At 43.6% G+C, this 24,875-nt stretch overlaps 1 protein-coding gene across 15 annotated transcripts in view; it reads right to left on the minus strand.

The window, feature by feature from the left end:
• The window catches only part of PCBP3 (poly(rC) binding protein 3), a 219,463-nt gene that overhangs the window by 59,613 nt on the left and 134,975 nt on the right, over nt 1-24,875 (minus strand). For 14 of the 15 annotated variants that reach the window (XM_053658024.1, XM_053658023.1, XM_053658022.1 and 11 more), the window contains one exon: nt 4,289-4,422. In XM_053658024.1, coding sequence (XP_053513999.1) covers nt 4,289-4,298 — 10 coding nt within the window. In that variant the 5' untranslated portion in view covers nt 4,299-4,422. Of the gene's footprint in view, nt 1-1,414; nt 1,616-4,288; nt 4,423-24,875 lie in introns of all 15 variants that reach the window. The other variant, XM_053658032.1, reaches the window with a different exon arrangement.

A 24,875-nucleotide genomic window follows, 5' to 3' on the forward strand; every position in this document is an offset into this window, starting at 1 on the left:
GCTTATGAATTGTTGCATTATACAATGTTTTAATAATAATCTTTGGGCGTACTTCTTCATATCCTTCTCTTATTTCCTTGGAATACATATTTATAGATGTAATTTCTGGGTCAAAGGATACATGTGCTTGAAGCTCTGGCAAACAGTGACACACTGTCTCAGCCAGCTGCACTCCAGGGTATCCCACCCTCCCACACCAGGGCGGGCTCTGTCACTGGTGCCTGATTTCGCCGAGTCCTGGGGAAGTCAACGTTTAGTGTCCAGGCAGAGGAGGAAAATGCTAACAGTGAACATTAATACAAGCCTTGCTGTGTGTCTGGCACTGCAGGCTAACTCACTCCTCCCAGCAGCTCTCCACATAAGACCTGCCCTAATCCTCCACAGAGAGCAGTGCAGTCACTCATGGCGAGCTCACAGTCAAAATGCTCGGCCATTGAGGGCCCACGCCCCTGCCTACAGGGAGTCTAACAGCATCAAGTATCACTGAGGGAATGTAGGGGAGGTCTGGATACTGACCTTTGGGTCTGGCAGGGGCAGCTCTGTGGACCTTGACAAGGCAGGTCTGGTGTAAGATCAACGAGTGGTGACAGCAAGGACAGTTGTCAAAGGGACAGATTTGGGTGGTTACTGCAAGTGGATGTGCTGCCAAAGGGCGTGCCTGCCTGCTCATGTGCAGTGGAAGCAGAGACAGGCAGCAAGGCAGAAGTCAAACCCGTGAAGAGATGAGAGGAAAGAAAGCAATGTACAGAAGGGACATGAAGGACTAGGGTCACCAGCTGAAGAGGAGGAGCTAAGGGTGCAGGGACTACAAAGGCGAAGAGGAGACATGGCCCAGAGGTTGAGGAAAAATGGGAGATGGTGGCATCCAGGGCACGAGGGGCAGAAAAGCTACCCCTAATAAGCTGAATGCAGCTAAAAGGGACAAGGCCAGGGGGAGAACTGAGGATGTGAGTGTAAGCAATTTCAAGGGTAGGGGGAGCACTGCCAGTGGAGAGAGGAGTGGAGGAGAGGCAGTGGTAGGATGTGGGGGCAGAGGAAGCACACTACTCCCCTGGGGGGTCAGCCAGCTCTGGGCGCTCAGTGGCTTTGTGTTCATTGGAATGAGTTGGGCTAATGGCTGGTCATCTCCTCTATAGCTGTGGGTTTTCTGTCTTAGTGGATTCTACCCATTACTTCTGTAGCCATGTCCTGTGAATATGTGGGGTGATACACTTAGCGAAGAGCACACGGGTACCTGCCAAACGTGGCCAGGCCGAAAGCAGGCAATAAGCAATGCAGGTCTTATGGATGTAGGCAGGCTGGAAAGGAGACAAAGAGACCAGCAGGAGACCTGGATCCTAGGATCCAGGAGCCAGGATCTTTGGCTCCTGGCTCCTAGCCTGGGGGTACTCCCAGCCCATCCTCTACCATGTACCTGAAGAACTCTGGTCAGTCCCAGCTCCAGTTTACATAACCAGCCTTGCTCTCGACCACAGCCTGGGACATGCCAGTCGTGTGAAAGGAGTCATTTCCGTAGGCTCCTCTCCAAACCCAGAACAGACTGGCAATCTGCTGTGACCAGTCACTGACGTATAGCCGACACAGACACCTGGAGGCTGAAATGGTTTTAACCTTCCTTCATGGAAAGAAGAACAAAGCAAAGATCAAAACAGCACAGGACACACGCTTACGGAATTAGGTCAAGCACCGTGGGATTAAAAATGCTGAACTGCAATTCAAAAAACACCAAAACCGGACAGGCAGCATCTAGGTAGGGTGGGCAAGACAGCTGATACTGAGAGGAATGGTGACCTTGAGAGAGTTGACAAGGAGGTCCTTATTAAGTCTTGTGACTTTTTAAAAAGTATTTTTATTGATTATGCTATTACAGTGTTCCCAATTTCCCTCCCTTTATGCCCCTCCAACTTGCAGCCCCCAACCCCCTTTCATCCTCCCCTTAGTTCATGTCCATGGGTTACACATATAAGTTCTGTGAGTCCTCTGTTTCCTATACCATTTTTTATCTCTCTTTGTCTATTTTATGCCTACTAATCATGCTTCTTCTTCCCTGTACCTTCCCCCCCAATTCCTCCCTTCCCTCTCCCTACTGAAATCCCTCCATGCGATGTGCATTTCTCTGATTCTGTTCCTGTCCTGGTTGTTTGCTTAGTTTTTGTTTTCATTGTTGTTCTTTTCTTTTAGGTTCATTTGTTGATAGTTGTGAGTTTGTTGTCATTTTACTATTTATATTTTTTATCTTTTTCTTAGATAAGTCCCTTTAACATTTCATATAATGATGGCTTGGTGATGATGAACTCCTTTAACTTAACCTTATCTGGGAAGAACTTTATCTGCCCTTCCATTCTAAATGAAAGCTTTGCTGGATAGAGTAAACTTGGATGTAGGTCCTTGCCTTTCATGACTTCAAATACTTCTTTCCAGCCCCTTCCTGCCTGCAAGGTTTCTTCTGAGAAATCAGCTGATAGCCTCATAGGCACTCCTTTGTAGGTAACTCTCTCCTTTCCTTTTGCTCCTTTTAGGATTCTCTCTTTCTCTTTAATCTTGGGTAACTTAAAGATGATGTGCCTTGGCATGTTCCTCTTTAGATCCAACTTCTTTGGGACTCCCTGGGCTTCCTGCACTTCCTGGAAGTCTATTTCCTTCACCAGATTGGTATTTCCTTTACCAGATTGGGGAAGTTTTCCTTCATTATTTGTTCAAATAAGTTTTCAACTTCTTGTTGTTCTTCTCCTTCTGGCACCCCTATGATTAGGATATTGGAACATTTCAGGTTGTCCCAGAGGTCTGTAAGACTCTTCGCTTTTCTGAATTCTTGTTTCTTCATTCTGTTCTGGTTGGATGTCTATTTATTCCTTTTGTTCCATCATTGCTCTGAGTCCTGGTTTTCTTCCTGTCACTGTTTGTTCCCTGAATATTTTGCTTTATTTCATTTTGGGTATCTTTCATTTGCATTTGCATTTTTCGACCAAGCTCAATCAGATCTTTTAAGATGCACATGCACCTGGGAGGTATGTTAACTCAGAACCTACTGAACATTTGTGTTGGGAATCTGGATTAACACAGGAAACAGCTTGAAGGAGACTCCCTGTGGCTGCTGTTGTGCCTGTAGGTGAATAAAACATCCTCAAGTGTATTCTTAAGGCTTTGGCAGTCCCTCTTATTAAAAACACATGAATAATCTAGAACTGGGTTGGAGAGGGACAAGGCATGTGAGCTGATGAAGGAACCTCTGAGGCCTGATTTACAGGTATACGCTGGCCAGAGAAAGTCAGTCCTGTAGACTCAGAACTTCAAGGCCCATCAGAGAGAATGTGGACCTCGGGGCGGAGCGTACAGCAGCACACAGAACACATGCTCCTGCATACATGCACACTGGCGTAGAGACACACACGCTCCTGTACACACACTGCTGCACAAATACACTCATATTCCTATACTGGAACACACATGTACATACAGTCCTGCAAACATGCACTCATGCTTCTACATGTGTTTCTGACACATTCTCATAGACACTGGCATACATGCTCCTGCACACACAATACTGCACACATGCTCACAAGCTTCTATACACACATAACTATACATACATGCTCTGCAACCATACACACATGTTCCCACACCCATACACACGTGTGCTTTCCTGCACACATACTCTTGTACCCCCCCACACACACACTCATGCATACCACACACATACCAGGACTGTCAGCAGAGCCAGGCCAATGTGCAGTGCTTAGCACAGGACTATGCACATGGCTGGTGCTCACTCACAGAGAACCAGTACAGACACTGACAACAGACCCAGCTCTTCAGATTCCCCACCCAGCATTCTTTACAAAGTGGCAAGATGAAGGTCTATGGGAGTAAAAACAAGAACTCTTAGGGGAAAACAGTTCTAAGGGTACCCATGCTTGACAAAAATTTAAAGCAAAGAGCCATGGGGAAACATTTCTGCCTCAGTGTTGACCTGCTCCTGCAAGCACAGACCAGCTTCTTCAAACGCCAGCTCAGCACAAAGTGACGTCTCAAGAGTCAGCAAGCCAAGAGGTTCCCACATTATCACATTATTGCATTGACTGCCTTTCTTGTTAAATATTCCCTCTCATGGTCTGGCTTTCTCCCAGGCACTGCTTCCCAGTTGAAACCCTGTCATGGACTAAAGACAGTGAAATGCAGGTGGGCCACATGGAACATACTTCACTTTCAAAGGTGAGTCTGACTTTGTTACATACATTCTTGGTAAACAAACAAATGAGTAAACAAAAGATACTTCACAGCAACTCACCTTCCCCCATAAGCGGCTCTAAGAGTCAGAGCAGATCCATAGACACAAATGTTCAGACTCGTCGTAATTTAGAGCATCATAACTGGAACTGGTGATTTACAGAAGGTCTGACTTTTGTCTTGAAGCACAACTACCTAAAACACAAAAACACAGGGCATAAGAGCTTACAAATTTATGACCCTGTCCATTAGGTTCAAGAGAATGAATGGTTTTCTTGCATTCAACAGAGCAGCAAATGTGTCTTAAGCATTCAGGTACAAGGCAGGCACAGAGTATAGAAGTGCAGTACCAGTGAGGATGAACCCTAGGACACTGCTCTATTGTAACCCTAATGAGGCAGCTCAAAATATGAGGAGGCTTCCACTTTATAAATGAGAAGTCCCAAAGAAGCTTTTTGGTAAAGCTGTACAAACTTTTGAGAGTATAAATAAAACACTCAACTTTTTATTTATAATATTTAGTATGTTTCTATGTATTTACACTGATTTAAAAATAACATTTATGAAATTATGTATTAGTTTAAACACATAGCTGGTTTTCACTTTCATGGTTATTATAAATGCTTTAATTCAAACTCTTCCATTTCAGCATGCAATTTTGTCCAAATAGAGCCACCTTCTGTACCATCTGATGTTTTTCTAGAGTGTATCATTTTTGCCTTGGTCTATCTAAAGTTTTTGACTTTCTACATTTTGAATTCATGTTTATAGCTCAAATTAGAAATTTAATCCTCAGTCACAAGTACCCATTTTTATAAAAGTATCCTGTTTGCTGAATTTTCCACTCTATTCCATAGGTAGATATTTATGACCTTTACAAACTATTGCTTTAGACATTTTAAAAGGCTTGTTTATAACAGTGTCTCAACATTTGGAACTGTGAGGTCATAGCACCAAAAGTAATTAGAAACCTATGTTAAATGCCTTTGCCTTTCTCTGAGCCAATCAGGTAACCACTGCAGGCAATAAACCACAGCAATGACTGAATTTGTCTCAAGCTAAAATGTCATATCCATATAATATGTTGAGGTTCAAATGGAATGTGAGAAAATACCACATGTAAGAAAATTCCATGTAAGATAACATTGAGTAAAACCTCCCTTTCATATGGTCACACAGCATCTCACTTGAGAAGACAGTCACACACAAGTGCAGTCGAAGGTTTAAGGTGCTGTTGATCAGAGGATGAGAGGGGCCTGACTGTCGAGTGAGGCTTCAGGTCAAAGAGTGAGAATTCATCAGAAAGCAATGGAAGACTTTTTAACAGGGGGCTAAGGCAATTCAAAAGGAAAAGAATACTCTTTGTCACACACGGTGCTGGAAAAACTGTGTATCTACATGCAAAAGAATGAACTTGGACCCTAAACTTATACCATATACAAAACTTAACTGAAAGTGGATGAAAAACCCAGACTTATGAGCTAAAACTATAAAACCTTTAGAAGAAAACATTGAAAAAAATCTTTATGACACTGGATTTGGCAATGATTTCATGGATATAATACCAAAAAGCACAGGCAACAAACAAACAAACAAAACAGATGAATTAGATTTCCTCAAAACTAAAAGCTTTTATGTATCAAAGGGCACTAATCAGAAAGTGAAAATATAACCTACAGAATTGGGAAAAACATTTGCGAGTCATATATCTGAGAAGGAATTAATATTCATACTACATAGAGAAATCTCACAATTCAACAGTTTTTTAAAAAACAACAAAAAATGTGCAAAGAAGTCGAATACATCTTTCTCTAAGGAAGATATACAAATGTCGAATAAGCACATGAAAAGTAGCTCAACATCATTTTAGAAAAATGCAAATCAAAGCCACAATATCATTTCACACCCACTTAGGATAGCAATAATAGTAGTAGGAAGAAGAAGGAGAGGAGGAGGAGGGAGAAAGAGAAAAGGAGGAGAAGGAAGAGGAAGGGAAAAAAGCAGAAAGTAATAAGTGTCAGCAAGGATATGGAGAAACTAGAATCTCCATACGTTGCTGGTACAAATATAAAATGGTATAGCCACTTTGGAAAACAGTCTAGAAGTACCACGAAAATTAAATGGAGAGTTACCATATGACCTAACAATTCTAATCCTAAGTATATAACCATGAGAACTGAAGATATGTTCACACAAAAACTTGTACATAAATGTTCACAGCAGCATTATTCATAATTGCCAAAAGATGGAAAAACCCAGGTATTCACCAATTGATGAATAAGGAAACAAAATGTGGCATATTCATACAATGGAATATTATTTAGCCACAAAAAAGAAATGAAGAACTGATAGCTGCAACATGGATGAACCTACAAAACATTATGTTGAGGGAAAGAAGCCAGACAGAAAGGCACATACTGTCGCATCCCATTTACATGAACTGTGCAGGGCAGGCAATCCAGAAACAAAAAGTGGACTAGTGGTTTCCAGGGCTGAGTAAAGAGGGGAATGGGAGTGCCTAACAATGAGCGTGAGGTTTCTTTCTGGGGGATGAACATGTTTGTAATTAGTGGTGATGGGTGCACAACTTTGTAAATATTCTAGAAACTACTAAAATGTATACTTTAAAAGTGTGGATTTTATGGTATGTGAATAATATTCAACTAAAAAAACAGAGGTAATAAAAACTCAAAAGTTTATTTAAAGCAACGGAAGAAACCTCCCATTAAACATGACAAAATTAACATGTGTTCATCTCCACCTTACAGGAACTGCACTAAAATGACACAAGATAAAAAAGCACAAACTCACAAGCACTAATAAGTCAAAAGAATCTAGAACAACCAACAAGTAGTGTCAACACAACTCTGGAATCTGGACAGTGGATGAAAAACTGGTGACCAATACAGCCAAGCAAAGAGCGCTGAACCTAAGCCTATAAGGGAGAAGCCACTAGGAAACTCTCGTTCACACAACGGATTCTAGAAGGCTGCCGCATGGCTCCCAAGGTAAGACATGGAAGCCAGGGAGTAGAAACAGAAATCATCATTTACATTTTTTGGAAGGTAGCTTCGGGCCCCCAGAAATCCTAATCAGTAGGTAAGTACTCTTCTCTTCCCATGGACAACTGAAGAGAGTTACCCACTCAGAATATGACAACTAGTGGTTCTAAAGGTAGGGAAATGCTGAAATTAAAACCACAGTATTACATGTTAGAAAACAGATGAACAATGAAACTCTTGCCCCTTCTCCCTAAGAAGCTCTCACAATGCCAGCAGACAAGGATTATTTCCTCAGTAAGTTCTACACAACAGAAATAGTATAGGCAGAAATCTCTGATACAAATGCAATCAAACCAGAAATCAACAAACTTTAACCAAAGGACAATTTACACTGTTTTAGATACATCTAAAGGAAACTAGTTTACTAAATACAAATAGCCCTGTGACACTAAATTGGTAAGGAATACCATGAGACTAGCAATTTGGACAATGACATGACAGACACATTCATGCAAAGCCTCACTTCCTACATCACCAACATGTACCAAGGAGCCAGGGCCACCCAGCACCCTGTGCAGTTAGATAAAATAATGATGAAATCTCAGAGAGGAAAGGCTCTGCTATTCCTTTTCAAAACACAATTGGTATTAAGAAAGAAGACATCGAATGAGGGACATGACCCCTTTCCTCACCTCTATGGCCTTTGCTACACGACCCACTTAGGAACAGCAGAAGCCACAGTTTTTAATGCCTTGCTGAATAGGCTGCCACAACAAATCAGTGTCAGAGGCTAGTCCCTTGGTCTTTCCCTATGCCTTCGTCTTGCCCAGAGAGGGTGAGCGAGGGGAGGGCAGCTGAAGATGGTGTGGAGATAGAAAGGGGCTGTGTTGGGTGGGATGTTTTAGGCCATTTTAAGAAAGGGTACAGGTGAAATCTGGAGGAAACCAGGTTCTGAGAAGGTTTTGAGAGAAAAAAAGCCAATGATAAATCATGATATTTTAACACAGCAACTTGGCTGCTGGTGTGAAAAACAGGTTGAAGGTAAAGAGGGGCAGGAGAAGAAGCCAGGAGAAAATCTAAGAAATTAAGCAATAATCCAGTCAAGAGATGCTATTACGTGCATTGAGGAAGTATGCAGTGGCTGTGAATTCAGTCTTATGAGCAACACCCAAGCCAAGCCAGCAAACGGCCTGTCCAGCAGAAGAGGCCAATGTGCCATTCTGCTACAGTTCACATAGTCCAGTGACAAGGTAATGAAGAGGTAGAATGCATGAAAACACACGAACATGATAGTGTGTGCGCATAAAATGCAGCACCTGCCATTTAGAGGTTACTCCTCCTCTAACCCCTAGAGAACAACAACAAAAAAACTGGCCATGTTCTGACTCACTGTGCAAGTTTCAACAAACGGAAGACAGGAAATCAACAGACAAGGCTTTCCACCCACTTGGCAATTAAATTAGAAATCATTAGCAAAAGATAACTTTGTAATCCCCCTAGACAGAACATCTTTTTCCATGCTTCTCAATAAGAAATGAACAGCACAACATAATAATGAAATTAGAAAATAATTTGACCACAACAATAATAAAATTACTGCATGCCCGAATTTGAGGCAAGCAGCTAAGAGAAAGCTAATAGGAAAAGTTACAGCTTTAAAAGTGTGTATTCTGAATAAAGAAAGGCAAAAATTAGTGAGAACAAAATCTAATTTAAAAGTTAGAAAAATAACAAGACATCCATAGAAAGAAGGTAATAATAAAAAACAGATCAGAAAAGAAATAAGATCCAACTGAGAAAATGAATACATATAACATTTATTTCTTCAAAAAAAAAGGTCTAAAAATATGCAACCTGCTGATGACATTGATCAGGAAAAGTAATCCAGAAGGTATGGATAATTTAGTAATTTAAAGGAAGACAATGATTTAGTAATTTAAAGGGAGACTAGACTATTTCTCTGTAGTTTTCCTGCTGAGTCTACTAAAATGCTGAACATTAAATATGAAAGAAATATGAAAGAGAAAAAATCAACAAATGCTAAACACTGAGAGAACAGGGATGTTAAAATTCTCTGACAAAGATGGTAAGGCATCCATTACAAAAATGCTTCAAAGATCATTTATGAACATGCTTAAAGCAAATCTCTAAGAACCTTCACAGAGGCACAGAGGTGAACAATCTACACACTACCAAAAGCCAACCAAAATAAAATAAACAATCTCCATATAGTCATTAAAGAAATTGCATTTATAATAAAAAGCTCCAGAAAAAGACAACTCCAGGCCCAGATGGCTTCATTGGAGAATTTCAACAAACATTCACAGAAGAGTGAACGGCAACCTTGGACAATCTTTAGAGGAAGTAGAATACTTTCCCACTCATTTTGTGAGGCTCCTCTCAACCCTGATACTAAAACAAGAGACAAATACAGTACAGAAAAAGAAAACTACAAACCAATCTCTCTCATGAACAGAGACACAAATGTTTTTAAAATTTAAGTTAGCAAAACAAACCCAGCAATGTGTAAAAGAACCATACGCCATGACCAAGAAGGATTTATCTAAGTATGCAAGACTGGCTCCATGTCAAAAATCATTCAATATAACCCACCATATCTACAAGCTAAGCTAACACTGAGCCAAACAAAGGTCAGAGGGTCTGTGAAGCATTCAACAATGTTCTTGATTCCTCTCCAGTCAAACTTCCCTAGCCCCCTGTGTCATGCATGACCAAACACTTGCACTACCCAACTAGATGAGGGCAAAGGCAGCACAGGTCACTTTACTGCACTGGTGACAAGCATCCTGAAGAGGTACAGCAGGACTTCAACTGACCCGAGACTGATGGATGTGACATGTGCAAGCCACAGAGACCTAGGCCATGCTGACAGTATCGAAGCCATTGGAAGGTGGAGCCTCCACACAGTGGCTGGGCAGTGACATCAGAGGTTGGGATGACAACAATAATAAAAACAAGCATTACTGTCTGGCAAACAGTTTCCTGACAGTTTGGGGGTGCCTTCATTTTGAGAGGCCATACTGAAGAGGTACACAAAGGAGAAGAACCCAGGAGAACCAGGGTGTGGGCTGGTGGCAGCACAGGCGGGAGATCCTGATGGGAGGCCAGGAGGGCAGATGGTGTAGGTTCCCTCTATCTAAGAGGGCAGACATTCCCAAAACTTTTGATCTCAAGACCCCTTTACTCTCTTAAAAATCACTGGAGACACTGAAGTGCTTTTGTTTGTGTGGGTTCTATCACTATTTGCCTTATGAAAACTGAGGAATTTTAAATATTTTATGTAATAATTCAAGAATAATAATACACCCAATACAAGTTAACAAATGTGGTATTTTAAGAGCAATATTTTCCAAAAATTAGTGAGGAAATGTGACATTGGTTTCTATTTTTATAAGTTTCCTAAAGCCTATCTTAATAGAAGACAGGAGGGCTACTGTATCCACTTCTGCAGCTAATTTGTTGGGATATGTGTGTCTGCATTGAAGTAGGTGAAGACAATTGGCCTCAACTGGACATGCAGTTGAAAAAGGGAGAGAGACTTCCATGACCTTTTCACATAATTGGGCACATTCTTCTTTGCCACAATACCAAAACTCGACAGTGGTGATTTCTTAAAGGCTAGTTGCAGAGTGCACTCTAAAACTACAGGAAAACCACATCAATGACCTCTCTAAATTATTACATTTTAAAAGCCATTGGTCCACCTAAACCCTCAATATACCTTTTACCAAGGCCTGGTTTTTATAACATCATATATTGGTCACTGGAAAATACTGGTTCTCCCTTATGCCAATCTCCTCATGTCACGTATTTTACTAAATAATATTAAACATCACCATCAAACTCATCAGAAAAGTCTTGAGGTATTCTGAATCTGTAGATAGTAAGTAGCAGATATACATTTCGGAAAATTCTCATTTTTGCTTGAGAGCTCAAAGGTCATCGGGGCAATGAAATCCTGACGCTACAGGCTAATTAATGTCAATCATTTCTGAGAAAATGTTGGTCAAATACCCAAGTCCAACAGCTGTTCTCCACTCATTCCACTAAGTGGAAGCAGTGTCCTTGATGGGTGTGGTCTCCTCACCAGCCATACCAGTGTGCTTCCTGGATGGCCCTGTGCTCAGGGGCCAGCAGAACTCCCTGTCACCCACCATGCTGAAAGCTTACAATCTGATACAAGAAATATTCTGACTCTTCATCAAGGTCATTATCAAGTGTGGCTGGAGTTTTCTTTTGGTCATGAGTGAGTCTAGCTAGGAATACAGTGACCACTAGAGGAGTCTGGGGCCATGGCCTTAATGGTGCTCGGGCAGCAGTTTAAACACAATGCATCATGACTATGAAAACTGTTTGACCTTGCAATCCCCAGAAAAGATCCGCAAACCATGCTCTGAGGACCACAGCAGTTGAAGATAAAACTGAATGAGAATGCATTTGAGTGGCAAACACCTGTTAAAATTCAACTTCATGACAAGGATCTAATTCAGGATATGGCCAACACATCTGCAGTCAGCTTGGGTGGCCATAACAAAATACCACAGGCTGGTATCTTAAAGGAAGTTTACTGTCTAACAGTTCTGGAGGCTGGAAGTCCAAGATCAAGGTATCATTAGGCTAACTCCTCTAAGGCCTCTCTCCTTGGCATATAGATGGCCATCTCCTCCCTGTGTCCTCACGTGACTGTTCCTCTGTAACTGGCCCTATTCCAATCTGATTAGTGCCCCTGATCTCCTCTTCTCATAGGAAAGCCAGTCAGATTGGAGTACAGCCCACCCCAAAGACCTCATTTAAGGCCCTAATCCCAAATATAGCCACAGGAGAGGTTAGGGCTTCAGCCTGTGAATTTCGAGGTGTACAATTCAGCCCACAGCACCCTCCATCCAAACTGCTAACGAAACACTTCCAGATGGTAGTGGGGGAGACCTACAGTTGAAGTTTCCCTATAGAACTTTCTAGACTCTGAGGCCCAACAATTCAGTCTAGAGAGGGGTGAGCCTCAGAAAGAACTGGGGTTATGACCTCTAGTACACAGCATGGGCTGCCATTCAAGAAAATGAAAAGCTAAGTCTGTGGGGGTCCTGCACTGGCAATGGTGCTACTAAAGAGAAATGCTGTCAGACCTGGGAGGAGGCAGGCACAGGCAGGGAAAGCGCCAGGCCTCTAGGGTCCTCTTCACTGTGGCCATGGAAGAAATGGAGTATAGGGACCTCAGGAGAAGGGGTCTCCAAACCACAGAAGTATCCACCCCGGCCCACTGCCTGGTCTTGTAAATAAAGTTTTACTGGCACACAGCCATCGTCATGCACTTGCTTTCTCACACTGATGTTTCTCTCTCCCTTCCTCTCCAAAATCAATACACATATCTTCGGATGAGAATTTTTTTAAGGCATGGAAGAATCTTCAGTGCATATTTTGAAGTAAAAGAAGCCAACCTGAGAAGGCCGCACACTATATGATTCCAACTCTGTGACATTCTGGAAAAGGCAAAACTATGGAGACAGTAAAAAGATCAGTGGTGGCCAGGGGATGCAGGGAGGGATGAATAGGCAGAGCACAGGTCCTACTCTGTGTTATAGATCAATGAAACTACTCTGTATGTTATAATGACAGACATGTCATTATCCATTTGTCCAAACCCACAGAACATACACCACCAAGAGTGAGCTCTAATGCAAATTATCAACTCCAGGTGATCATGATGTACCAATGTAGGTTCACCAATTGTAACTAATGTGCCCTCCGGTGGGGGCTGTTGGCATGAGGGAGGCTATGTTTGTTATGGGGGCAGGGATGAGGACTATATGGGAAATCTCTAAACCTTCCCCCAAATGTTGCTATGAACCTAAAACTGCTCTAAAAAAGACTAAACTCTTCATTTAAAAAACTTTGGTTCTTCCTCACATTTACTTCTTTGCTAAGATTTTCCAGTGTTTCATGTATTTCAAGTGTGTTTGTAACTACCTCTGAAGCATTTTTACGAAGGCTTCTTTAAAAGTCTTCATCACTTAACCACCTGCGTCACCTCAGTGCTGGTGCCTGCTGTCTTTTCTCATTCAAACTGAGTCCTCCTGGTTCTTAGCATGATAGCTGACTTTCACTTGAAATCTGGGCACTGTGATATTATGCTATGAATCCTGGGTCTTATTTAAAGGTTTGCTCTGGCCTCCTCGGACCCCATTCTAGCAAGGAAGGGGGTGAGGTGTTGCCCTGTTGCTGCCTGGTTGGGTAGAGGCTCAGGTTCTCCACTCTACCTCCACTGACACCTTGGTGGGGGCCTTATCATGGCGAGGCAGGTAGGGGAGTGCTGGCTCCCCGCTTGGCCCCCACTGAGGGGAACTTTTTTAGAGCCCAGCAGGGATGAAGGCACGGGACTCCCACCCAGCCTTGTCCAGTGCCAAATGTGCAGTTTGGGCTGGAGCACCTTGTTACACAGCCTGGTGTCCTCCACTGGCCTTTCCTAGAAAGGATGCATCTGGAGTTGGGGTTCTAGGGGAATGTGTGGCCAGAGTAGAATGCTTCTTATCAGATGTTTCTATCTAGCTAAGCCCTTTTGCTTAGAGAGAGAAGGGCTGTTTGGATTTTTCTTTGTTTTTGGTCTACATTCACTGGCACTGCAGTTTCTGACTTGTCCAGCCCCCAGTCCAGGACAAGTGAGGCAAAACGAACTCCCAGGGGGACCACTGAGTCTTTCCTCAGGTCCCCAGGACCTAGTCTGGCTAGTCTGTCTTTGTCTCTCTACTGAAGAGAGTTCCACGCTTTTTTCCCATATAATGCCCAGGGTTTCAGCAGCACTCAGTTGGAGAAACAGGAAAGTATCTCCACTCTATTGCTCTGGGAGCAGAAGCCCGCGGCCCCACTTTCTATCCTCACAGATGAGTCTGTACTTAAAGGACATTATGGAAGTGCCATCACAGAGTAGGCATGCTCTGACATCTGCTGCTTTTGCTTATCCACAGTGCTGCCCAGTAGTTTGTCTGTCTTCGCCCAGGAAATCCAAAGTTCAGATAGATTGCTATAATTGACAATGCTGGGATTTGTCTCACTTTCATTTTTTTCATGTCTTCTGTTATATACGTTTGTTTCATAGCTAGTAATTTGGGAGTAACTGTATTTTAATACTAGTGGTTAAAATATAAAGAAAAAGAAAGCCTGCATTTGAATTTATTTCTCTGATAAGGTCAGAGTGCTGCTGTGAAATGGAAGATTCCACACGCATCCCCACATCCCATCACTGATCCCCCTGTTGAAATGACCTCACTGTCATGCCTGATGGAGGTCTAAGCAGACACCCCCAAGTGGCTGCTTCAGCCAAGGTGCCTCAGAAAAGATGAGGTCAGGGGTCTGAGCTTTTCTTCCTTCTGTCTGAAGGTTCTACTGAAATATGGAAGTTCCTGCCATCTCAGTCTTCTATCTGAAGTCCTACTGAAATATGAGTATAAATGTATACACAGGAATGGTCTGCATAGCCCTGAAAAATAGGACAGGGCCCCCACTACTCCCCTTTCTCAAACAGGCCACAACCTTAAGGACTCTTGTCCAATAACACTGGGCTACAGTCTACCCAGATGGACCAGTTATCCTCTCACTCCTCAACCCCCCAGAGCCCTGGACTGGCCCCCCTCTACATGGGCTCTCCAAAGGGCAGTGTGCCCTGCTGACCTCAGGTGCCCCACCGCCAGAGAAGTCAGAGGTTAGTGCCCTCCTGCCCTGGCTGTCCTTTACTCTCACCTCTTGAGGGTTTGTCATCTACAGGAGGCTCAACTGAAGTAGCCAAACCAGAGGAGTGACTGCAGTCCCAAGGAGTGGGTATCCCAGGAAACCTGCCCCACAAAGCATCTTCATCTAGACTCTGAAGAAACTTGCTTTCCACTTTAGAGCCTGGTCGTGGGGGGGGGGGCGTTCAGGCTGTTGGGAGACCCCATAAGAACCACATCAATGAGCAATGAGGCAAGGCCCAAAGCTCATGTATGTACAGCTGCTCGGAACCTACTGTGTAGCCCCAGGTGGAGCACGCAGGTTGCTTGCTGGACCACGGGACTGAGGGATGCTGGCCTGGCCTCAGGGACCAGGGTTGTCTTCTCTTCAGTTGCCTATCTGTGAAATGAGGGGCTTCAAGGTTTGCAAACATTTCCCCCAGGAGAAACATTCCTTTCCAAAGCAATTGTACTAAGACCCCATATCCACCACCATGAGGTGGGGCTCTTCAAGAAGTTCAGACCTCTATTGCTAGTGAAAGTCCCATCTCTGGATGGCCCCTAACTCCTGTGCAAATTTCTTGGGACCCCTCCTACATACATAGGGTCATAAACGTTCTTGCCAAAGCAACAGACTGAACACAAGAGAAAGCCTTGGCAGGTGTGAAATGATGAAGCAGCAGACCAACCTGGGGGCCAACCCTAGGATTTCATCATAAGAAACCATCATTGCTACCAATACCCCTCAGAAATTCCCGCACCCACATGCCTTGAAGACAAAGCTGGAAAGGGAAGGTGAGAGCTCATGGCTTGGTTGTGAAAGTGAATATGGTGTCACTGCATGATGCCAGGCCTGCTCAGAGCCACATGGCTGTAAACAGGCAAACCTGATGATGGGGTGTAGGGAACATAACATTACTGTGGCCCTCTGCTTCCACGAGTGAACATGAGGACTCTGGGAGAGACTCTGAGAGTTATCTTTTCTGCTATGATTTGGTTTAGTGCCTTAAGAGAACAAACATACTGTACGAGAAGAGAAGAGAAGAAAAGAGAAGAGAAGAGAAGAGAAGAGAAGAGAAGAGAAGAGAAGAGAAGAGAGAAGAGCTAGAAATCCAAAAGGTATAGCAAGAAGTTGAGTGTTTTGAAAACCCCAGGTGCTCTGTAAACTAATTTGCAGTTCAGTGTAGACTTTTCTCTGGAATGGCCTAAAGTGTTCTAGAGAAATAAGGAGGGAGGTAGGACTTCTGGGAGACAGAGCGAAGGCAGAGCAAATTCTCTCCCCCAATGACAATGATAAAATTACACAAAACAGTCCAAAAAATAATCATTTTAGGATGCTGGAAATCAACCAATGGCATGTGACAAATTGAGAAGCATTTATTCTAGAAAATCTATTGAATCTCATGTCTCACAGCAAAGGGTGGAAGCCTTCCTGTTGCACGTGTCTAAGCACGACTGATGCATGGGTGAAGAGAGGCTTGCCCACACAGGCACAGTCCCTAGGAAGTCAGCCTTGAAAATAAACACAGGACGCTGAGCAGAGAGCTCATGCTGTGGAGAAGACAGGTTCCACAATTTTCCAGGCAGCAGGAAACCCGAAAGTGTTCCATTGGTAAAGAAGAGTTATCATAGTTCTGTTGTTCTTGACAGACCAACATTGCTCAGCGACACAGGTAGACATGACCATGGATCCTGGACCACAGGAATCTGTGTTGAACTGCTCTGGTTTGCATGTGTGTGCATATATGTGTGCTTACAGGTGCATGTGGCATGTGCGTGTGGTGGCTGTACAATCAAACCTATGGAGAAACCAGAGGCCAAGAGAGCTGCCTGGTGTGCTGGAGCTGCTCCGCAACGGCAACACCAGGAGAAGACACTTCTGGATGCAAGCACTGAGGGTGTGGCACAGCCACAGATGGCAGGGGAGAGGTGTTGGTGGAAGGAGGGCACGAGGAAGCCAGAAGTCAACCCTGGGCATGCAGAGTGAAAGGCTGGACCCTCTCCTGGGCATGAGCAAGAGCTGGACACTCAGGCTGGGGCTCAGAGTGAGCTTGGTTGGAGATATTACCAAAGTTGTTGTGACTCAGATGAGACTGAGTTCCTCAGCCCCAAGCAGGGCTGAGGACCAGGACAATGTGGCTAGAAAGAAAAAGAGGGGGGGGACACAGCCAGTGCTCACCAACAACCCAAGAGAGTAGTAAGATGGAAGGACAGGCCATGCATGAAGTACACACTCTTTCTGAGGGCGGTTCTGCTTCTAACTGTATCAAACCCACCAAGTTCACCTGTAAGGGATGGCCTGCCAGCTCTGGACATGAGGATTCTTTGTCAGGAAAGAAGTAGCTGGACAAAGAACAAGTGGGGGATTTTAATTCCCCCTTTACAGCATATTCTGGATACAGGGTGACATGGAACATTCCCTTCAGCCTGTTGAATAACTGTCCCCACATAAGTCTCCTCAGTATCCTGTGATAGTGTCACCCTGAGCAGGGTCCTCTCCAAAGAGACTAAGGACGTTGGTCAACAGAACCTCCCCAACTCAACAGGGGTAGTACTTTCATTCTGGATATTGCTAAAAGCCCTTGGCTTCCTGTCACAAAGAAGCCAGAATGAGTAGTAAGAGCTACCCTAGTGACAAGACCAACCACTAAGTGGCAGCAGAGCTCTGCGGTCTAATGGTAGTCCTTGTAAAGAACACTCAGGAAGACTCGTGCAGAATGTGTCCCTCCCCCAGGTCTGGTCTCTCCCCACTCTCCCCCAGGGGCCTGCAGACTGCGGTCTTTCTGGTTCTATCTACTTTCTTTATTCAGGAGGTGTATTTACACACAGTACCCCTCACCCAAGACCTCATGGGGGCTGAAACCACAGGTAGCACCAAACACTGCATTGCTAGGTTTTCTCCTATACACTCACACCTATGATAAAGATTAATTTATAAATTAGGCACTGTAAGAGATTAACAGTAACTAATAATAAAATAGAATAATAACAATATACTATAATAAAAGTCATGTGAATGTGATCCCTCTCCAGTAATTTTTCTACCTTTTAGCCCCTACCTATTTCTGAGTCTGTGTGACCATCCCTTACTTGCAGTAAGTGGCTTGGTTTACCTGTTTCAGGGGATCGCTTGCTGAAGTCCTCGTAGAGGCTCAGTGTTTTCTGGAACAACATGTTGCCACCCACCAATTAGAACATGTTTTTGGTTCACGTCTTCTACCCACAAAATTAATACCCTTTTCATCTTAACTAAGCATTATGAACACTGTGGCCATAACTTTCACAGTGTGAGGTATGACAGCAAAACTAACATGAATTTCTTTTTCCTTCTTCACAAGAGCCAGGAAGCACAGACAGACAGGCCACAGCCCAGAAGCAGTGGCCATACAGCCCCTACACAAAGCCTTGTGGGACCCAGGCCTGGCCACACACGCTCCTATCTGCCTCTCATCTCTCTGCTCCCAGAAGCGCTGCGCAGGAACTACTTTCCAATCTCTGCACCTTGTGGTCTCCTTCGCTGCCTGTGTTTTAGAGGAGCACAGTATGGCCCCTGTCTCCCATCTCCAGATAACCCTGGCTATTGACTAGTAGTCCTCTTTAAGTCTCCTGTTTGTCTTCAATCAATCCAGGCATCTGGCAATAAGCAACCTACTGTCACCACAGTCAGTCAGATGGAGCACCAGGGAGTGTCTCCCGCTGGCCAAGATGGCGGGAGGGGGAGGTTCTTACACTGAGCACCGCCAAAAGCTAGAAATATGAATGGATAGGTCCCCAAGCATGTCAAAAGCTAGGAATATGAATGAATAGGGCTTGAGCATGCCAAAAGCTAGAGAGATGAATGGAAAGGGCCCCAAGTACACTAAAAGCTAGCAAGATGACTGGATAAAAAAAATAGCCTCCTCCTCCCTATCCCTATTAAGAATGGAGGGCTTGAGCAGTGAAAGGAGAGAGATGGCCTTTGAAACAAGAGTCCACCATTCTCCCAGGTTGCATGGCACCTGAATAAACCCTCTTTCTTTTTGCACCAGCACCTGCCTCACAAATTTGGCTTTTGTTGCAGCAGGTAGCTGGACATCTGTTTTATTTGGTTATACTACCAGCAATTGCTCTTATAGTGGTGTTTGAAAAAAATATAAAACCTACCTCTGAAAGTACAGGAAAATCTGTAGATTAACAACTGAGTTAAAAAAAAAAGAGAGAGAGAGAAAGAAATGAAAAACAGATTGCCAAGGTTCAATCTACTTTAACAGAAATGCCACAGATGAGAGCTCATATGAATCAGCAGCAATAATGAGTCAGTCAAACAAGGATGGCCATTTTCTATTGACACAATGATCATGTTTCCCCAGAAGAGCAAGCATTGAAATACGTAGGGCCAGATGGAGTAGAAATAAAAACAAATGTGAACATAGCATTGCTAGCCTAGCATCCACTGCGTTCTGAACAATGTAACATGATCATCAAAGTGTGCAAGTCTGCTGTCTTGAGTTCAACTTATTAGTGTCAGTCACCTCATACGTCCTTTTCTCTTCTGTGACCTATGACAGTTTGGACGATCGCTCCCAACCACATTCTCCCTTTGCCAACGGAATCACTCAGTACAGCCACGCTCCAGACCCTCTAGCACCTCTGATGCTAGGTAGTCATATGACTTGTTTGGGACAGTGGGACCTTAATGGTCAGAGGAGGCAGGACACAAACCCCGATGGTTCCTGTCCAGGGGGCTTGCCCTGTGTGCTCCTGTGACCCAAGAGAGGAGAACTGTGTTGCTGCCCCTTCAGCCCAGGCATAGTATGAACACAGAGCAGACCTGAACCAAGGGACAAGTCTGGGTCCCGCCTGGTTAGCCAAGCAGGTATTCAGATAGCATGCCGTTTCACCAATAAGTCTCCAATGTACATTTGATCTAGGAGTATCTCTCACAGCTACGATGCAGTTCCCAAATAATAAAATAAAAATTCTTTAATGTCACCTAACACCTAGTCTATATTCAAATTTCCAATTATCTCTAACATGTCTTTTTACAATTGCTCTTTTCAATAATAATCCAAATCAGGTTTTCAGAATAACTTTTCTTATGATACATATTTTATTCTGCACCTCCCCCTTCTCTTTTTATAAGCATTTAATTTGTTGAACATACAAGTTCTCTTATAATCTTCCAAATTCTACATTTAGCTGAGTGCCTGCTCATTACATCTTGACATGTCCTCTGGCCTTGAGTTTCTGAAAACTAGTAGTTAGTTCTAGAGGTTTGCTTCAGACTCAGATTCAATCCCTCCTTTGTGCTGGGCTGTGACTTTTCCACGGGGTCAAAGCACAAGGCAGAACAGAACCTGGTTCAGCCTATGGAGAGCAAGACCAATCAAATGGTATCTTGGGCTGGTCAAGATACCATAAAGTATGTAAAGTGGAGTCACTTATGTCAACCAAAATGGCTGCCAGTCAGCTATGACACTGGTTCAGGAGGGAAACTGCTTAAGTCATGCTAGACACATTTGGCAAGGAGATACACTTAAGATATCTGCACACGTGGTCAGAATAGCCATGTCTGCAGAGAAGGACCACCCACAGACAGGTTCCTGGGGAAATCCCCACCTGCCAGCAGGGGTGCCAAGACAAGGGTAGAGTACACCGCTTTCAAGCTATAACTGACGCAGGCTCCGGACCACTGCTGAGACTGCTGAGAGCCACACCAGACTGCTGTGCTATGCCATACTGATCTCCCTTGACATTGGCTGCCAGAAGCTCTGCCCTGCTGGACTGAGGACTTCATCTGCCCTCCTTCCCACCTGGCTCCAGAGATCCTTCCTTGCAAGACACTGATGACTCCCTTGCCCACCGTGCTGTATCCCGTACCTGCAGACTGAGACTCTGAGACTCAGGTTCATTATTCCCCACTGATTTCTCTGTGTGTGTGTTATATTTCTCTGAGATTAAAGTGTGAGTAGGATATTAATATATGTGGATCTACTTTGAGTTGAACCTGCATTCAATAAAAGCTGAGCAAATAGCATAGTTACTGTGTGTGACTCTTGTCTGTTCCTTGGTGTGGTATGGCTGGTGAGGATGCTCAGCGGGCAGCTAGCAGAGCAGCTGCCTGGTTGACTTACAGGAAAGATTATATCGAGAACATATGCTCACAACACAGCCCCCTCTCTTGATGCTGCAGTTGGCAGTGAGTCTGGTGGTCTCTCTGAAACAATATGAATATAAGTAGAAACTTTACTTCATCCACTGCTTGATACACTGTTTAAAATATAGTCTTCACAGCAAAAGAGGGATGGCTTGCTGGATTCTATCATTATTATTTACTGATGATTAAAACATTGAGGTTCACCTAACAACCTTCAGAGAACAATGACATTCCCATTGTGATTCAGATTCATTATGACTCATAATGGATTATTATGTATTTGCTATATTTCAGTCCACTGCAGTCCCTAGTTTCTTGATGTTCACAATGTTACATCTCTGGCACCCAGAGTCTTTCAAGGTAGCTCATGTGTGATTTTGAAATTACCTCATTAGTCTTGTTAGTTCCTTTCCTTTTATTTTAAACCAGATGTTTCAGGCCTCTCTTATATACATTTACTTATTTGCACAAAATAATAAACCACTCCTCCAAGAAATTTGCCCTTTTAGACACTACAATCCTGACAGCAGAAGTGCTCATAACTCCTAGAATTGTCCTCACAAAATGTGCTAGAATACATTTTTTTAAAAACAGTAAATCCTGCCCTGGCCAGTGTGGCTCAGTTGGTTGGAACATCATCCCATAAACCGAAAAGTAGTGGGTTTGATTCCTGGTAAGGGCACATGTCTAGTGGTGGGTTCAGTCACCAGTGAGGGCACTTACGGGAGGCAAACAATTGATGTTTCTCTCTCCCATCAATGTTTCTCTCTCTGTCTCACCCTCTCTCCCTTGCCCTCTCTAAAATCAATAAGCATGTCCTTGGGTGAGGATTATAAAAAAAAAATAAAATAAAATAAATCCTGTGATTCATCCAGACAGTGGAATACTATTCAGTGACAAAAAGATACGAGTCATCAAGCTATGAAAAGTCATGGAGGAACCTGAAATGAATGATGTTAAATGGCAGAAACCAATCTGAAAAGGCTGTATGCTATAGTAGTCTACTAGCCCAGAAAATAACACAATATTTAGAAAGACTAAAATCAAAAAAGGTATATCTGTGGCCACCAAAGAATAAAATATAACTAACAAAAGGATACCATGAACTCCCCCAAATATCTGAAAATTAAGCAATAGATTCTAAACAACTCAGGGGTCAAGAAAATAAATTGCAAAATAAATTAAAACTTTTGATAATGAAATGATTAAAAAAACAATAGGTCACCATCTGTGGGATGCAGCTAAAAAAGAGTTGAAAAAATGTAGAATTGTATTAGAAAAGACGAAAAGTCTAAAATCAATGATATAACCTACTTTAAGAAGCTAGAGAAAGTAGAGCTAATTAAGTCCCAAGTAAAGATGGCAGGTGTGGCAGCCACAGTGATGTCCCTGTCCTGGGATCCTGTGAACATGTGACCTCACCTGGCAAGGACTTTGCAGATGTGGCTGAGGTTACAGACTTCAAGTTGGAAAATTATCCTGGGTTTATACAGGGGGCCCAATATAATCACAGGAGTACCTTAAAGTGGAGAACCTTTCTGAGCTGGGTCGAGAGAAAAGGGATGATGGATGGATGATCAGAGAGACATGCTGCCTTGCTGAGATGGGAGGCAGAGGAAGGGATCATGACCCAGAGGGTATGGGAAGCCTTTAGACACTGAGAAAGACAAACAGATTCTCCCACTATACCCCCCTCAGAGACACCTTCTGGAGACCCCTGACCCAGTCTGGACCCTGAGAAAGGGAAGAACTCAGGGAGGGAGGGACCAGGCAGCTCAGTGACTCATATGCTATTAGGCCAGGAAAAGGAGACTTGGGAGAACAGCAGCCCAGGCTGGCTGAGTAAGGCCTGCAGGGAGCTCCTGGTGAACTATTCTCAATCCACAACCACAGTGATAGTTCACATCTCAGTCCAGGGGACAGGGCCCTGCATATCCCATGGGATCTACTGAGCAGTCTGAACTCTGACCCTCAAACCCAAGGACGTGCAGGGCCAGGATGCCTGCTGAGTAAGGGGGCAAGTTTGAAGACAAAGCACCATCTATAAGAGAGATCACTGGCTTTACAATTTGAAAAAATAGTTTTGATTTCTCACTATGAACTATTTCAAACCTAGAGACACTAAAAGCTATGAGATACCAGTGTACCTGATATTAAGGATTAACAAATGTTAACACCATGCTATATTTGCTTCAGCTTATTTTTTTAATGAATAAAACATTAAAAAGACTAAAGAAAAATGGTCCAGCAGCCTCTTCTTTGCTCCTGTGCCCCCCCCAGTCCCTGCCAATGGAATGGGCATTTACCCCCTGCTCAGTCTCACTTCTCTGTGGTGTGTGAGCTCCAAACAAGATGTCCTGTTATGGCATGTGTTCAGAAGGTCAGCATCAGTGGCATGACACTGCACATGTCCCACTGCAGCTCACATTCAAGACTTATCCACACAGATCTAACTCTTCATTTCACAGGTGTATTTACACACAGTACCCCTCACCCAAGACCCCAAGGGCGTTGGAACACAGGTAGCATCAAACACTGCATGTCCTAGGCTTTCTCGTATACATGCACACCTATGATAAAGGTTAATTTTTAAGTTAGGCACTGTATGAGATTAACAACAGTAACTAATAAAATAGAACAATAATAACATGCTGTAATAAAATGTATGCAAATGTGATCTCTCTCTAGCCATTTTTTATTTTTCAGTCCCCGCTTATTTCTGAGTCTGTGTGGCCATCCATTACTTGTAGTAAATGGCTTGGTTTCGTCTGTTTCAGGGAATCCCTTGCTGAAATCCTCACTGCCCTCAATCAGAACTGTTTTTGGTTCATGGCTTCTACCCACAAATTTAATGCCTTTTTCATCTTAACTAAGCATTATCACACACTGTGGCTATAACTTGCATTCTGAGGTGTGACAGCAAAAGTAGCACAAACATCTTTTTCCTTCACGATTTCACAGATAGAATAGTCGTTCTTACCATAGATCTCAGCAACCTCAGCATGCAATTTTTTTCTTTCCTTATTGAGAGTGTTTATCTTTCACTTAACGGAAGCACTTTACAGCATTTCTATGGCATCTCTGAATTGTCTGCACCACTGCTCTTGCACTTTGGAGCCATTATTAAGTAAAATAAGGGTGACTTGAACACAAGCCCTGAGATCTGATAACTCAGACTGCTCATGGGCAGAGTGTTGTAGACCGCTCTGCCTAGTTTTAGGAATTGTATCTCTACCCCTTGTGGCTAAGGGCAAGAGAAGACCTCTGGAATGCCAGCCACAGGAGACAAAGCCTATCTCTGGTAGCAAACGCTGCCTCAGTTCCTCTCCCTGCCCCCAGAGCTTGGTTGGAAGTCAATGACAGGTAAGACCCCTCACAGTGGGGGGCAACCTAAGCCATACTCCATCACCTGGGAGGCCTTCATGGAAGGACTCTGGGGGCTGCAACAGAGAGCAATGGACTCTCGCCCCCCAGCTTTGTCAAAGCCTGAGTCCCCATGTCCTCTGGGAGAAGCACTTTCTGGCTCTAATCCCCTTAAGCCTGAATACCTGATGGGGAGAGGTGCAGCTCCTTGCCTGGCCAGAGCGTGCCCTGGGGAAAAATCTGGCACCACAAAGACTTGCTGATAAACCTGTGAAATCTGCTCTGCTAAGAGTGCTTTCATTCATATGATAAGGGTCTGAGAGGAAATGAGTATGTCTCCCAAAGTTTCTGCAACTCTCTTCCTGAAAGACACTCACTCAGACTGAAACCCTCAGACCTCTTTGAAATGTTATTTACTGTTTGATCCTT

The sequence above is a fragment of the Artibeus jamaicensis genome, unplaced genomic scaffold (assembly GCF_021234435.1).
Source record: "Artibeus jamaicensis isolate MK-2021 breed Jamaican fruit bat unplaced genomic scaffold, CSHL_Jam_final scaffold_474, whole genome shotgun sequence".
Lineage (NCBI taxonomy): Eukaryota > Metazoa > Chordata > Mammalia > Chiroptera > Phyllostomidae > Artibeus > Artibeus jamaicensis.